This window comes from Chroicocephalus ridibundus, chromosome 1 (genome assembly GCF_963924245.1).
Source record: "Chroicocephalus ridibundus chromosome 1, bChrRid1.1, whole genome shotgun sequence".
NCBI classification, from domain to species: Eukaryota; Metazoa; Chordata; class Aves; order Charadriiformes; family Laridae; genus Chroicocephalus; species Chroicocephalus ridibundus.
Genome location: NC_086284.1, coordinates 188,189,500 through 188,200,821, shown reverse-complemented (window position 1 = coordinate 188,200,821; position 11,322 = coordinate 188,189,500). Strand labels below are relative to the sequence as shown.

The 11,322-nt window shown below is 35.9% G+C and overlaps 1 protein-coding gene across 1 annotated transcript in view; it reads right to left on the bottom strand.

Annotated features, from left to right (window-relative positions):
- Positions 1 to 854: 854 nt before the first annotated feature.
- The window catches only part of YAF2 (YY1 associated factor 2), a 28,057-nt gene continuing 17,589 nt past the window's right edge, over positions 855 to 11,322 (bottom strand). Inside the window, exons 3-4 of the mRNA XM_063323134.1 lie at positions 4,928 to 5,080; positions 855 to 2,283 (exon numbers count right to left, since the gene is read on the bottom strand). Of these exons, the coding sequence (XP_063179204.1) occupies positions 2,046 to 2,283; positions 4,928 to 5,080 (391 nt within the window). The 3' untranslated portion in view covers positions 855 to 2,045. The remainder of the gene's footprint in view (positions 2,284 to 4,927; positions 5,081 to 11,322) is intronic.

The following is an 11,322-nucleotide window of genomic DNA, read 5'->3' as shown; positions in this document are numbered from 1 at the left end:
ACATTTCATAAAACATCTTGCGATGAGATTTGCTATCATTAAACTGCTTACTTTAAACAGTTTCGGCTCTCTTGTAATCCATTACATCAGTATATTCTGCAAATAGTCCCACCTAAAAATAAAATATAAAAAAATAAAGTTGAGAAGCATGTATTTCTCTTTTAAAAACTAGTGTATGTTATTCTGAACACCAGCCCAGCCCCAAAAACATTTAAGAACCTTAAAATGCATTGTTTTACAGATAGTAAGATTTGGCCAGGTAACGGCAATGAACAGACATCCTATTTAGTAAGATAAAGCAGAATACATAATAAACAGGTCAGTAGTTACCCATCTGAAATAGCCTATAATTAACATTTGATGCCTAAAAAGTTTAAACAGCAACACCAAGGAATGAGGTATGTATGGTTTCAGATATCACATCAGACTTTCATTTTATGCAACTAACTGTATTTCACAACTAGCATCTTACAAAATAGAACAGTACCATTGTGCCTGTAGAAGTACTGCATTAAAAACAGAAAAAATACATTACTACAAGAAACCACCAAACATCACAATTGTCAGGGGCTACAAAAATCCATTGCTTTAGCTGTTAAGAAGACCTATCATATGTTGGTAATAATTTGGGGCTGGATTCACTACCAGGAAGGTCCATCCAACTTTTACATGGGCTTAAAAATATATTTCTTTTGAATAAAAGAGAAAAGAATCGCAAGAGTGTAAGTGGACTACCTCACTAAAAAGAGCTAAATGGACTTTTGTACTGAACCTGAATCTATAATTTAAAATCTATACATGGATTGTATGTGTGCATCAAAACACTTATTGGTTGTAAACAAAAATGCAAAATCTGTATTCACAAAAATATTTTATTGGTAATTTTACACAATACCAGATGGGATTGTAAATAGTTCTGCTCTGTATCAGTATATTGCTAAGTGCATAAATGTTGACAGTTTATGCCATAAAGTAGGGTACTAGCTTTTTTGATATGATTTATGACATAATATATTCTAATAGCCAAATCAAAATTAAAGAAATTGATTCAGGAACAAAAAATTAGTAGTACTGTTATTTCCTTATTCTTGTGCAACATCTGATATTCCTGTAATGAAATGATAAGTGGCTATATGACACTAGATGAATCTGGGGCAAGGAAACAGCACTAAGCAGAAATGAGAACTGCACTTCTGTAATTTTTAAAGCTTTTCCAAATTTTCATATCTCCAAATGTTAGGTTTTGCCAAATGCATAGTCGTCTGAGGTTCCATATTTGTTACACAACATAGAATACCAGTGTACAGTGACAATGTAGTACTTTACCTGAATTGTAAGGTTAACCAATCAATGCTTAAAATGTATTTTCTATTTTGCTTGTAAACATTACAATAAGTGTTTTAAGTGTGAAAAAATATTGGTAAAACATAATTCAGTAACAGTAATCTAGTAAAATGTGTCAAACATTGGCAAAAATTCATACAAATGTTTTATTTAATAACATTTTTCCTATTTAACCACACCAAGTACCAGCAGGTGTTTTTAAGAAGATAATTATTATGAAAATTCTGTTGCAGCAATAGTTGATTAAGTTGATCTCTGACTTGCATACATATAACTATGTTTCACAATTCTCAAATAATACATATTTAGGCAGCTTGAACTATGTTATAAAAATTTAAATTCAGTACATGCCAATAGTAGAGACTCCAAGAGTTGTGTTAGAATTCACTAAACTAAAAGTGAAAATGGACTTACCAATAACACTGCATAATGAACATTCAAACCACATTTTCATGGCACCTTTACACATGAAGATTAAAAAGTTGGTCGGAAAATGCTTTGTAAGCATTTGTAGATTGCATTTAAATTATTGTTTCTACCACTGCACTTTTTTCTTTTTTTAAAACTGCATAAATTAAGTTCCAGTCAACATACCAATTGTGCATGGATAATCTGTCATGAAAATGTGGTAACGGGTGACAGAAGTTATGTATTTGCATGTTTTGAAGAGAAGAGACTAAAGAAACGGGAGGAAATAAACTTTAATGAGATTCCCCATTCAGTGATGACGCTTCTCCTCTGGGTGAAGATGACCTGGACATTCCCCTCTCTGTGTTGTCAGAGCTAGAACCGCTCTGACTGTGTTGATCTGCAGAAGCAGCACTGGAAGCAGGTGGTGACTTAGTTTTCTCCTTAAAGTCTGTAATTATGACTGTCAGATCTCCAACGGTAACTTCCAAATGCTGAGCGCTACTTCGATCCACATTTTTCAACCTTGGCCTAAATAAAGCAAATAATCATATTAAAAGCACACACACCATCTTATTGTCTTCCTCCTACTTTTTAGGATCTCCGGAGAACATATGTGTGTACATAAGACTGCTATGTGCAACGTGTAATACACAGGAAAACAACATACTGCAAATATTTATGGTAGAGTGTTTGCTAGTATGTTTTACACTAGAGTAGCTCAACATAACACATTACCTTCTCCTAAGATTATTTAAAAGTTAACCTTATGAATAGTGTAACCTCAGGAATATGGATGTGTCGCACATGTGAAGATTTTTACTTTTAAAAATTAAGTCTTTCTTTACTGTGGCTATAGAAAGTTATGAATTTGATCCAGAGAAGCACCCATCTCTGCAGCAGCCTTAAGCAACAATTTTAAGTAGAGAATGATATTCCATAACGAAGATACTGGTGTCTGTCTTTCGAATTTAACAGCACAGACAGCATTAACTTGCAGTAGGTATTACTTCATTTCCAAACCTCACTAGGACTACTAGTACGCTATTTGAATTGGACTTTGTGTTCGCAGTATACCTCTGGTATTCCTGGCATATGCTGTGATTTACATTACGCACAGAGCCGAGTATTACACACAGTGTTGAGAGGGTAAGTCTCTTCATCTAATTTTTCAACTGCTTGATTTTCACAACATTCAGACCAGAGAAGAATACTTTGACTTATATTCTGCCATCATATTTTTCCTAGTGACAAGCGTGAAGTACTTTCTATTTACTAGTTTCCTTTGACTACCATGAAAAACTGTCACCAGACAGCCGAATTTATACAATCGACTATGAAAAGCAGAGCTTTATGCATTTAACTGACTCCCCAGCTTTCACTAGCTCAGCTGCAATAAAATAAATTAATATGACATCACATGTTAGCAGGTGTGCTAACAGCAAAGCCCTAACCTTTACCCTATCATCTGACTTTGTTTGAAGTAGAATTGGGAATTGCTTCCCAGTCACTTCAGCTGAAACACCTCATGCCTTTCCTCTGCTAGAATAGAGATAGGCTTTGACATCTCGTTCCCCTGAGGCTAAAGGAGCGTGACTGAAGAATTTAAGAGAAAACTGAAAATCTGCTGCTTTGTAACATAGGAATGAAGAGAAAAATTCAGCATTATCAACCCGCGTAAGTGCTGTGCCTGGAGCTTATTAATCATATTGAGTGCGTATGCAGATTTTTATGATCGTTTCCAGCAATAATATACAAGTTTTCAGGCAGAGAGAAAAGGATATCCTTTTCCCAGAGGACTGAAGAAGTCTGCTTAAATTAATCAAGCATTCTTAACTTGCTTCCCGACCTAGTGACTCAATCCTGTGAAAAATTGAACTGTTTGAAGCATTTAAAAAAAAAAAAAAAAAAAAAGTAGCCTGGTTATTTCAAATAGCAATTCTTAATGCAAATCTCCATACAGGTATTTCAGTCCAACATTTTTATTTTATTTATTTTTAAAACGTTCTCCCTTTTTCCCTACCTCGCTTTTGCATTTTTAATGTACTATTGCAATTCAACCATCAATATTTCAATTTATAAATATTTAATTAGCTTAATTAAAACTCACTATGTTCATAGAATCGTACAATGGTTAGAGTTGGAAGGAACCTTAAAGATCATCTAGTTCCAACCCCCTTTAACGTCAAATGCTTCATAACTGAAGTACTTCAGCTGCATGAGGTAAGCTAATAAATTTGAGTACTAGAAAAAAAGAAAACGAAGAAACATCTCAGTGTCCTTAATCCTAACCATGACTTTCTTAACAACTGTTATCTCTTGACTCAGTCGCTCCCTGGTTCTGATCCTCACGATCTTACTCCAGGCACAAGAGAAGCAAAAAACAAATATCAATAGTCCCTCCCACGTTTGATTAGACTACATGTCTTGTATATTCTGGGCTTTTTGCACAGCATTCTTGCCACAATAACTTTTTGCTAGACTGCGATGATTTAGGGGTTAAACTTGCTGCTTTAGTTTTGCAGTTTGCGCCTTCCTTCCACCTGGTCTTACAGAAAGATCAAGGCTTTTACAACTACTTGTCTGTCCTGTAATATTTCATGTTCTCAGTTCTAAGAGTCCAAGGTTTCCTTCAGCATCCCAGATGTAGCATAGAGATTTTTATTGCTAGGTAATACACATACCTTATCCTGTCACATTAATTTATACCCTAGTCCAGCCCTGCAAAGGTTGTTGCAGTTCTGCAAGGATGGCAATAACCATGTTACTTTCCCACTCTTCTGCAGACTGGTATTGGTTCTCTCTCTCATTATTATTTTGCATGAAAACTAGTTACTCCTGTCCCCTCTCTTTTCCAGAGATTAGTATCATCCGTTTGCCTATCTATAGTTTTGTACGGTGTGAGAAATATATCTGTAACCCTTAACAAAAATACCCAAGTCTTTCTCTCTGTATTCAGCTGGTCTCCATCTTCTGGTCAAAATTACAAACTGCAGGTTTTCTTCACATTTAATAGGCATCCTAAACCAATAAAACTTCACCCACAAATATTTAGCCTTGTTGTTGAAAGAGTTAGCCACTCCACTTATAAAGCAGTAAAAATCACAGAACGTTTTCTTATTTTCTTTTTTAAATTATGTTTTACCAATACCACAGAAGTTTCTAAAATTTTTACCTGGTTTTCTTATGACTGTTCTTTTTGCTTGTTGTTTCCTTTTCACTTTTTTCCTTTTCTACTTTGTCTTTTTTCTCTTTCTTTGATTGTGTAGGGGGCACGAATTGCTGAGGAACCTGTTGTGCAACCAGCTGAGAGACAGGTCGAGGTTTCCTGTGTGCACATATATATAGACACGCATAATGCTTAGACTTTACAACAACTCTCAAACTCTCTTTACTTCAGTTATTAACAACAACAACCACTATAAAAAGAAGTACTGCTAAAACTTATCTTGCTGCTAATACTTCATTAAAATAGCATATCAAATTTAAACCCATTACAGCCTTTTGTTTCACTTACTTGCATTATTGACATTATCAACATGAAATTATTTTTTTTTTTAAGGATTTAGAGACAAGACTGCCACGTCCTCTCTTCTCCCAGTTGCCATGTCCAGTCAGAGACTCACACAGAGTGAACTCCAGAAGAATGAAGCTTCCAGAGGAATACTTCACCACCCAATCCCAGCGCCCTCAAATGATGAAGGGGTCTGTTCTGAGTGTACTGCAATACTGAAGTATACAATGTATATCGCAAAAGGGAAAAAGCTGACCATTTAGGTATCAGAGCTAAAGCCACTGCTGGCCTTATGGAGTAAAACTTAAGTGTTTTCAGCTCAAACAGGTTAATTGAAAGCAATGACAAATCCTGTTGTGTATCTACCAAGTTGTTCACTGGAAAAAAATACACTGCATTAATAACAGTAGAATATAGCTGTCAGAACATATATACATTTTAAAAGCTGGCCACAGAAACTTCCGACCACATTCCATCAGTTGATCCAAACTAAAAATCGGGATGAGAAGAGGCACAGCAGGCAAAAGAATTTCAACAGTTTATTATTTTTACATTTTGTGAAATATTATTTTGAAATTGCATCACTTTAATTTTATTTTGTATCGGAATACAAGGATTCTGACGTGAAATAAAACATTTCACTCTTTCCAATGCAAGGGTATTTCTTTATTTTGAGATTTTGGAATTAAGAAGTTTCAAATCATGACATATAAAGAGGAAGGTTCTCTGATTCTATTATGACTTTGAGGATGCAAATTTCTTCTCCAAAAGAATGTTTACCCTGCCAAGCTCTTGGGTTTTGTTAGTTGGGTTATGCTGTTGGGGCTTTTTAAACAGAAAAAGCACAAATTATATGCACCGTGATACTCTGAAAATATAAAGCCGTTATTAAAGCAATAGAATCTATCGGCTCTTACGCATATTTATTTATCCCAACCCACAGGATCACACTACTGCCACTTCTTGCTTAGGTGAAGTGACAAGTAAAATAACAAAAGCAGAAAATCAAGGCAGCTCCCATTAGCAAGTTATATTTTCAGTAATGATTGCAATAGTCCATGTTACAGAGTGAAAGCCAAGTTACAAGGATCGATGAAGTGTGGGAAAAGCAGTTAATATAAAACAGCTGATACTTCATGAGTCTTCACAGCAAATTCTTAATGAATTAAAGACTAAAAATAAAGACTATTAAAAACGTCAACACGATACAACTTTGGGGTAAAAACTGGACTCATGGACTCATGCTAACTCATGGAGAGATGAAGATCAGCAATTAGCGAACACTTCCCAGCTTGTATCAACTGGCAAATGTATGACTACATGCTTTCCAGGAGAGCATTCATACTGAGACCTTGGAAAACACACAGTAGAGTCCAAAAAACACTGAAGTGACTCAATGGATTATATTAGGACATTTTTAAGAAAACTTGCCTCAGAACTGTTTCAACCATTTGTCATAATAGCAAGAAGAACCGAGGTGTAATTGATGCACAAGCTTATTATTTCAGGTGGAAAACACCTCTGACTATATATATAAACAAAACTGATCATCTGTCTGGAATTGAAGATCGCTTCATGAGATACAGGGAGTTCATATTCCTAGTGACGGACAAGTGACAATCCCGTCATTACTACATAGTGACCTGAGAGAATAATCTGACATGTTACTCAAAGTAAGACAGCAGTGAACTTCTCGACACAGAATTAATTATTGCCTAGGGCCGTGGACAACACCACGATCATGGAAATTTGTTAAAAAGGGATAGAGAGGGAAAAAAAGAATTCTTAGCCAACTATATTAGGAGTTCTCAATTTCCAACAATTTCAGTTCCTGAGGGCAAAATGGATAATTTCTATCAGAGTACTGCTGGGAAATTAAGCTTTGAACTAAGTCCTAGGTTTGTAACTTCTTTTTCTAGTACCATAAAACAAATGAGACTGACAAAAAGATCTTCACTACATGGAACAGGAGTCAGTTAAGACCAAAAAAACACAGAGAAAATCATATTTGGGAAGACGCACTAAAAATTAATCAAGAGGTTCTATGTGGTTTTGCTGTGACAAGGAATTCCACTCAGTTATTTCATTCTTCCCAATTAAACATCCATCTTTTTGTTCTCAATTATTTCTATAGCTGTCTATCAGTTATATCTATGTTCTGAAATTTATTACCTGCTTTGTCACTTCGAGATTTCTTAAATGAGGCATTCAATGTTTTTATATTTAAAAAATTGAGGAAAAAAAAATAAATTCACATCTCTCAGCACTCAGAGTGTCTTCCAAGCGTTCAATTTTTTTTTTCCCCCAGGTACTCAAAAGGGGCTACTGAACTGCAACCAAGCACTTTGCAAGCCATGCAGGCTTCAGCAGATAACTTTACCACTCATGAAGCTTTAACCTGATAGAATTGTTCATGATTTAGCGGTAGCTGAATCATGTCATTCAAGCATGAAGGAATTCATACAGAGAAGGCTTTCTCACAGAAAAGATAAATGTAAGAAAAACTATTCCTGTAACAGGAAATTGATTTTGATGATTTGCCAAAATATGACATTTTAAATTACAGGTTTTCAAAACCAGTTAGTTAAAGATTTCTTGTAATAGGCTGCTACAGATTAAGTAGAGACAGACAATGTTAACACCACCTTTTATTTCATCAATATATTTATGGTAATTTGCTTTTTGAGCATATCCAAGAGCATCTGAGCTAACTGGCGTTTAGAAAGAAATTCTATAACCTTCTTCATTATGATTACAAGCATTTTTGCCTCTACCACTGGGAGTGACTTTACAACTGAACAATCCAGAACTACAGGCAGAAACGTTCATAAATACGATACATGTTGCTTAGTCAGCCTCAAAACTTTGCATTTTTATCTAATAATTTCACTTTAGTCATTTTAAGTGGAACACTAATCAAGAGAGGCATACACTGTTACAAAAGATAGGAGCTATCAATTCTTTCCAACAGAGGCGAACTTTATGGTTTAGGCCCTAAGCACTGCAGCTGTACCAACAGACTGATTCATTGAGCTTCTAAGAGACCACGAAACATCACAGCTCCAAATATTATGTCTCTCCTTCTCTATCACTTAGTTTTCCTTTTCAGCCAGTGTTATTTTTCCTCTAAGTTTACATCAGCCATACTTTTACCTACATTTTTTTCCAACCTGATCCTTTATAGTTTTATTAATTATCTAATTCCAATATTGCTTTCAAGGTTCTGCGTATCAATACTCACACCCTTCATAATCTCCTTTAAAAAAATATGGAAAACTAACATTTTTGGTTTTTAAAAAAGCCAACAGAAACTCATATAAACACTCAAGGATACATTTTTTGTCTTTGCTACAATTCCCATTAATGCTAAACAACAAGGATGCCATCATTTTAACTCTATTCTTGTTGTTAGAGGATGTGACTACATTTTATCTTACAGGATTTGATCTAGCTGCTGGTTTAGAGGGTATATTTACAGAGGCTGCAGAGACTTGTCTATTTAGGTTTTGTGTGCAGAAACTCATTCAACACTGATACTCTCAAAGGGAACAAATATTTAATACTGAGAATGGACTAGTTTTCGTTGTTGGCATTCTTAAAAAAAAAAAAAGCCTTATAACATAGCAATTTACATGCATAGAGATGAAAAATACTCATTCAAGAATACAACGCAGTGCACTAGACCAAATGATATCTGGAACTTTTGCCCCAAGTCATTTCCCTCTCCCAGAGCTCAACACAATACCTTCCTGCTCAAAAGTCATTTTGAACATCTCACAGTAGTGCATGCTTCCTTAGTTTCTCTCACCTGGTATTCACCAACAATATACATAAAAAGAATTTTGACCAATTTGATATGGTGAATAACTTGGTCTCATTACAACAAAGTGGGGCCATTTTGAAAACAGGAATAAACAAACAAAAATCTTTGTACAATACTAATAATCAACATATGCAGCAGAAGTACAGTAAATTCTCAGTTGCCCAAGTTGTGCATCTAACATGCAGACAACTGAACTGGCTTAATGCTGAGGCAGCTTGGGGTCTGGCTGAATTTAATTTATACAGAGCACAACTACACTTGCACAGCGCTGCTTCTACAGCCATCATGAGTCCATAGAGCAGTCTAATGTCTCCTGCACTACTCAGATCATAAGCTCAAATTCTGACAGACCTGAGCCACTTATCTGTCAAACCAGCTTTAAGGTCCATCTGCTACAGTCTGGAAACAAAGAGCATAATGTGGACAACTGTGACGGTTTTTCCATGAACCAGCCCCAAATCTACCTACATCTCAAGTGAGTCCTGCGTCAGCATGATGCACCCCTGTGTGCAGGGTTCAAGGAAGATGAATCCATTTGGTGCTGCATATCCTGAACACACAGAGCCAACCAAGTGAGACTGCCAAGCGGCACAGTGCAGCCAAGCAAAGATGAGTGCTGAGAAGCGCAGCACAGAGACATCAACAGTCCAACAGAGCAGCCAACACCTTAGCTTTGATTCAGCATGAGCCATGCTGGACTTGGACTGGTCCACACAGAAGCAGTGTCTATATCCTCCCAGTATCCATAGATCTCAGACCATATCTTATGCTTTTCTATACAGAAAGCTAAATGGTATAATTAAATCTCAGTGTTGAATACATACACCTTTTCAGCCTGTTGCGGGAAAAGTGTATTGTAAACTGCATGTTATAGATGACAGAGTTCAGATATTCTGAAGAATAGGAGACATACTCAAAGGCACACTTTTCCTTGAAGCTAAATCTCCTCTGCTTTGTGTATTTTCCTACAGATAAAGTATTAAAATTGCAATTTCCCAGTCTTAACAGAATGGATCTAAATTAAGGAAATGCTGTCACCTCAGCTTTCAATCAGGCTGAAAGATGCTCTTCAACAGATGACCTGGATCCAGAATAGTATCTGGCAATCAGATCTTTCATTCAAACACGATCCTTTCCTTCCCTTCCTTCTTCTCAAGTCCATCCACCTCCTGGCTTCAAATTCAGACAAAAAACCCTTGCTGGAGGCTTATCCTGCTTGGAGTGGCAAATTATATATTTTGTAAAGCAAGTGCCACATGCAGCATACCTAAAGACTTTTAGAATACTACATGTTAAGCCAGATATTTATGTCAGCTATTGAGCTCTAGTGACTTTATTTGCCACACTTTTCCTCCAATAACTAGAGCAATGTTCTAGTCCAGTTTTACTTACCTATCAATGAGCTGATACAATTCTGTTTCCAAATTCATCTTATTCCCTGATTTCCTATGAAATTATACACATCTTGCCCCATCCTAGAAATCAGGAAGAAATTGCCTGTGAAACACTATTCCTACAGAAGGATGCTACGTCATAGCTGTCCAATGTGGTATTGATCTATTTTTGGTTCAGGGACTCAAGTTTTTCTTCCAGATACTACCCTTTGAATGACAGAAGGATTCAATGAAACAGATAAGACATTCACACTATCAAACAGAACAGGTAACTATAGTATACCAGGAATCATTTATTTATCAGAACAGTTTGAGCTTTCAGGTTGATCAGCAATATCTTATCTCCTATCATATGTTCATTCCCAGAAAAGTCCAGCTCCTAAGCAAATAAGCCTATGGCATTTCTTCAAAATTCTTCACCTGCTTTTATGTAGAGTCTCTACACCATATCCCATACATTCGATGATTTCAACTTTGCACACAATTTTTTTCCTTTCCTCCACTGTAAAAGATCATCACTTCTTAAAAAAAAAAAAAAAACAAAAAACAAACCAAACAAAACAACCCACAGGTTTCAGAGACTTAAAGAGGTTTTATTCAAAGGCACCCCTAATCCTTAAGAAGCACCATTTATCTGAACTTCTCTTCCCTGCAGGGAGACACTGACCTTTTGTTCAAGACAGCAGATTCATCCCTCAAGAAAGAGAGGTTAGAAATATCTGAAACAGAAACCTCACTGATTTTGTCTTGCCCTTGTCATGGAATACTTTCCTCAAAAATGAAAAATCCGCATCATTCTTTAAATACAAAGTATACTTCACTTTTATGTGATTCAGGAG